This window comes from Limanda limanda, chromosome 11, assembly GCF_963576545.1.
Source record: "Limanda limanda chromosome 11, fLimLim1.1, whole genome shotgun sequence".
Classification (NCBI taxonomy): domain Eukaryota; kingdom Metazoa; phylum Chordata; class Actinopteri; order Pleuronectiformes; family Pleuronectidae; genus Limanda; species Limanda limanda.
Window position 1 is genome coordinate 9017703 of NC_083646.1, and position 5582 is coordinate 9023284.

The 5582-nt window shown below is 40.5% G+C and overlaps 1 protein-coding gene across 1 annotated transcript; it reads left to right on the top strand.

The window, feature by feature from the left end:
* Positions 1-205: 205 nt before the first annotated feature.
* Positions 206-4971, top strand: rps19 (ribosomal protein S19). Its single transcript, XM_061080641.1, has 6 exons — positions 206-252; positions 1029-1099; positions 1295-1395; positions 2333-2516; positions 3129-3183; positions 4900-4971. The coding sequence occupies exons 2-6, from the start codon at positions 1029-1031 to the stop codon at positions 4948-4950; spliced, it is 462 nt and encodes a 153-aa protein (XP_060936624.1). The 5' UTR covers positions 206-252; the 3' UTR covers positions 4951-4971.
* The last annotated feature ends 611 nt before the right edge of the window (positions 4972-5582 follow it).

Genomic DNA, 5582 nt, shown 5'->3' on the forward strand with positions numbered 1-5582 from the left:
ATTCATTTTCTGTACGAAGTTCTATCTTTTTACTATTCTGAAAAAGTGTTATATACATTTATTCTATAATAATATTATTCAAAATAATAATCATTATCATTATCATTATTAATAATATTATTGTTATTATTATTAGTAGTAGTATTGGAAAAAACAAAGCCCAACTCTCGCGTTACAAAACGGGATCTGCCCAGTTAAACAGGGGCAGGAAACCCCGTCGCAGCCTCTTCCCTTCGCTGTCCAGCACGCAAGGTAAAGCGCTGTGATTCCTTTCCCGTCATTTCACCTTAAAATACGTCAAAACTCCTCAATTTCTCCTCGAAACGCGGTCAGGTGGGATGTAAAGTGTAGCTGCATAAACCCGTCGAGCTGTTTTGGGGACATTAGAAGCTTTTAGTGGTTATTTGACGAGGTTTTGCCCGATTGCTGCGCTTCCACCGTCGCTCTCAGTCATGGCTGCCCCCATGCTGCCGCGGCGAGGCCTGCTAGCTTGTGGCTAACTCGCAATGTAGCTTCGCGTTTGTTGCCGAAATTCATACATAAACTAAGCATTCAGAAACAGCAGACGTCGGCTTTTACATTGTATGTTTCTGTCATAGCCACGAATTGACGTAATGGTGCCGTTTCACGACTTTAAAGGACGATTTAAAGATAGCTACCACAGTTAGCATGTAGCTGCTAGCTGATGGCTTAGCTAGTGCCGGGTGAAAGCGTGCAGCCGAGTGTCTACACTTATATCTGACGTAAATGTGTCTGTGTGGTTAATATTCTGAGTTTGTGCATCTCTGAGAGTAATTCTACATCATCTGTAGCAAACCGGAGTGATTAAAACATGCTAACACATTGCATATCCACAGAAGCAACACTTGACTTCATGTAGATCACGTTTTTCTACCGGACACTGCTCCGGGCTAAAGTATATTCAAATATACATCTTCATATATATATTAAAAACTTGTGCCATGTTATGCTCTCTCATGTATCTCGGAGGAAGTGTGGAGAGTAACTCTGGTGTGTTTTCTTGTTAGATGCCAGGGATCACAGTGAAAGACGTCAACCAGCAGGAATTTGTCCGAGCCCTGGCGGCTTTCCTGAAGAAGTGAGTATTTAGTTTGAACTCTGGTATAACTATGAATAATCCGCCCACTGATTTGTTTTTCCTAGAAAAATGCTGTACAAATATATCGTATGATACTGATGTAAATGGCTTCTTCACACCAAATATCCCTAAAGAGGCTAGTTTGGTTTTATCATATTCATGTGGTACATCATCCTGACTCCTCTCCCACCCCAGGTCAGGAAAGCTGAAGGTGCCTGACTGGGTGGACCTCGTCAAGCTCGGCAAGCACAAGGAGCTGGCCCCCAGTGATGAGAACTGGTTCTACATCAGAACTGGTAAGTCTGAGTGTTCAAGTTCACTCTTTTTCTGAAATGCCTGTAGCTTTTTTTTGTTTGTAACAAAGTTCGGCAGGGTTTTGGCAAGAATCTGTCAGTGCAATGTGTCAGCATGGTACCCGGGCAACAATTCAATGTATGATGATGTAAAGACAATATATTGTCACAAATGTAAACTGGGATTGAAGAGACAAATTGATGCTGATGGATTTCAACATTATCTTGTGCTCAGGGATTGAAGTACCACAGAATGAACGGTTGTATGTCAAATCTTTAAATGTAAATTAACAACTAGACATAAAAGCCTTGATGTTGACTGTGGATTCCCTGTTAAAATGCATGCTCATATGTGACAATATTTTATTATACCACTACCAAAGTGTTTTGGATTTTGCAGTGTTTACATATATATATTTTTTTTACAAAGAATAGTAACAGCCACATGGTATTGTAGCTGCTGTCCCTCTGAAGGACTTTATTATAGGGTTGTTTAGATGTTTCAAGATTGTCACATTGTAGTGGATACTGTTATACATGCTGTGTGGGTCTCACTGGAAAACCAAAACCCAGTTCTGATATCTAGTCCTATATGGTTTAGTTTTTACTCAATGTGCTAAGGTCTGTCACTGAGACTTGATACTTCATGGCTATAATGGAGTACAAGTGACTGTATTCCATCACTTGTGAAGATGTGAATGGTTTCTTAGGTCCTACAATTTAAATGTGTGGACGCGAGATTAGAACAAATGTTTAATGATGATGTACAACTTATTCACTCTTGCCTAATCGTTTTCTCACGAAATATTTAAAAGCACTAATTGTATTGATGATAGACTGAGACCACAAACCCACACGTCCAATCATTTGCATTTAATGTTGAGAGCGAAGCCCAAGGTAAAGCACTGAGTGATTCTGACAATTTCCTCTTCTCTTTCAGCATCCACAGTCCGCCATCTGTACCTGCGTGGAGGGGCTGGTGTTGGCTCCATGACCAAGATCTATGGAGGTCGCAAGAGGAACGGTGTGTGTCCTGCCCATTACAGTGTAGGATCCAAGAACGTGGCTCGCAAGGTGCTGCAGGCCCTGGAGCTGCTCAAGATGGTCGAGAAGGATCCCAACGGGTACGCATATCCTGGGTCTTTACAGCTGGGACTCTTTGATTGAATTTAGGGCCTGTTTCATTGACAGTATGTTCTCCAAAACTCAAGTTCACTTTGAAGAAGTTTGTGTATTTTTAACTGGAGATTTATGATATGTATCATAGTACATGCAGACAAAGCTGGCATGATGTTGAAGTTGGCCTGTACATGAAAGATTTGTAGTTCACACTCTTTCATGCAACACTCAGCCATAGCTCTTTTCCCACCTGCATTTCATCTATGCAGAAGCGTGAGAAACACAATCAATGCCCGATAACTATGAAACTTCTAAAAACTCAAGGTTGTATTTTACTTTGCACAATAATAATGCAGTGAGTCTGTAACAAATGTTATTGGTTAGTTTTATTCAGTACAAGTTGGCAGGAAAATTACATTTCCTTCTGAATTGGTTTATGGTTGGATGCTTTTTGGCCAACATGTATGGATGGAGAATTGATCATCCTGTGACTAATACTGTGGTCAATGTGGTGTAAAGAGGAAGTTATTGAAGTATTAAGCTTTTTGTGAATGGATTTTTGACTCCGATGTGTTTTGTATTTTCCTGTTGTAATAGTTTCTGTTCTATTTTCTCAGTGGTCGCAGACTCACCTCCCAGGGAACCAGAGACCTGGACAGAATTGCCGGCCAGGTGAGAAATTAATCTGGCTTCCCTAATGTTAACACACAATTAAATCATAGTTTGATTAATTTGATTTTTTAAAACCAGAGCATACCTTTTCATGGTATCATAACTAATCAGATATTTTTGTTATACTCTTTATTGCACGTGTCTTGGGTGCCACTTCACTTTTTTGGGCATATTAAGCCTATAACAGAACTTCGGTAATAGAGGCTATTGTCTTTTACTTTTTAATGTTGGGGGGTTAAACCGAACATATGTTGAGTATTATTTTGTCACCATATCCAGTTTGTGTTTGTTTACTAAAGTGTATCTTATAATATGGTGTACTGCATACCCTGTGTATGGAAGAATCCAACAAACTATGGCTTTGACGGAAGACAATGAGAGGGTCAGATTTTATACCTCTGCGACATGTTTATTACAATACTGTCATTCACAATATTGTATTTAAAAGACAAATCACTGTATTGCTGCTACACATAATTACTAATGAGTGATACTGGTATTGTTGGCTATGTTTCCATATAATTAACAACTTGATACGTTGTGCTTGTCAATATCTAGTGTAACATTAGTCGGATTACGATCCCCTGTTAACTACCTTCACTGTGACTCACCACCGTCCTTGGTATATAATGCAGGGGATATAGTGATATATCTGCCTGTCCTTAAACCGTAATTAAGTGTTAACTACAGAACCAGAAAATCTTTTTAAAAAATGTCATGAATCCTTACAATTATGTAAATCATGTAGTGATTAGTGTCTTTGATATTTTGGGTTTGCTGCAGGATGTGTCATCTCGTGATGAACTTTAAAGTTTTTTAAACGCACTGCTTGTAGTCGGTTTATCTGTGACTCATGTAGTGAAGAAGCATTCACGGTGGTCTATATTAGAGATTTACCCTGGTCTGTGTAGTGTAGTGACAAGGTCCTTGATTAATATGCAAACATTTCAGTTGAAACATTTCATAAACACAACTGAGTTCTCTGTTGTGCTGTGATATCTGTCCTCCATAAACCACACTGCTGCTCGTGGACTGAATCCAACCAGATCTCCCTCCATCTCTGTGTTGCTAAGGAATAAAATAGTCAAAGGAGAGGGAGCATCCTGGTGCTTAGAATCTAATGAATGTCATGTAACCTCATGCTGGTCAGGCAAAGGTTGCTTTCAACAACTGAATGATACCTGACATACAGACGCTCCCGGTGTGGTGCCTTAAGCATATCTGATCACACAAATATCCATTTATGCTTTGATGTGACACCTTGTCTGTCACACGGCCCTGGTGTCACGGCAACACGCAGTGATTTTTAAGGCACGTGTCCTTGGGCAAACCATTTTCTCTGCCAAGAAAGTGAGTTGCGTATCCTTTATGGCAGACTAGTAGAATTATTAGTTTGCGCTACGCTAACAGAAAAGTCTCTGTCTAGCCATGTCAGAAATCAGAAGCGAGGCAGCAGCGTATGTGATAATCCAAGGGTAAAGGGGGGAAGCATGAGGAGGGAATTTCATGCTTGACAAGTTCTGCCGTATGGCAGCAGTTTTCTCCTTGTTTACCCAATGCTAATGAGCAGAATGCAGATGAGCAGACCTGGGCCCGGCCCGCCTGTCTGCTGCACACAACTGGCAGGATGCATGTTTCCCCCTTGTGTGTAGTTTCTGATGGCTTCTTCATCTTCTGAATTTGCTTAATGTTGTGTTTTTCTTCTTTTTTTCCCAGGTTTCAACTGCAAGCAAGACAGCCGCAAAAATTATTATTGCAGCTCAATAAATCTTTTTTGGAAAAGTGGAATGCTGTGTTTCTGTCTGTTTTTATTTAGCTGTGAATGATCAAAGATCAATCTGAGAACATTGTCTCCTCAGAACTCTGACACTTCCCTCATTCTTTTAGTGTCATGCGGCTCTTGATCAGATTCTGCAGACAGTTCGTTGAAGATAAATTGAAAAGATGGGATAAATTTACCCGATGCACAATGTCTCTGTTAAATAAAATCTGCACCATTAAATCATCCCACGCTGATCTGTGTCCTTCGGTATGAATGTCATCTGGGCTTAAAGGGCAGCGAATGACCATGAAGGTTTTAGATCCTCATCCTGTAATGAGCGAGCGCTCTCATCGGGGGGGCAGCTTCAACACTCGGCGTGAACAGGCTTCGTCAGGTCGGTTTCATCAGAGTCCAGAAGCTCCCGACTGTCTGCTCCATTATGTGCTTCCATATTACTCTGGTTTCTTGCCAATGTGCTCATGTATCTGATTGATTCTTGATACCATGACAACAGTCAAATTAACAGAACCTGATGATTAAACTTCAAACAGGAAATGCTTTGAGTACATTTTGGTGAGGAATGTCATTATTAAGCAGATTGGTTTATGGCCACAGTGCCATCTAGAGATCCAACCGG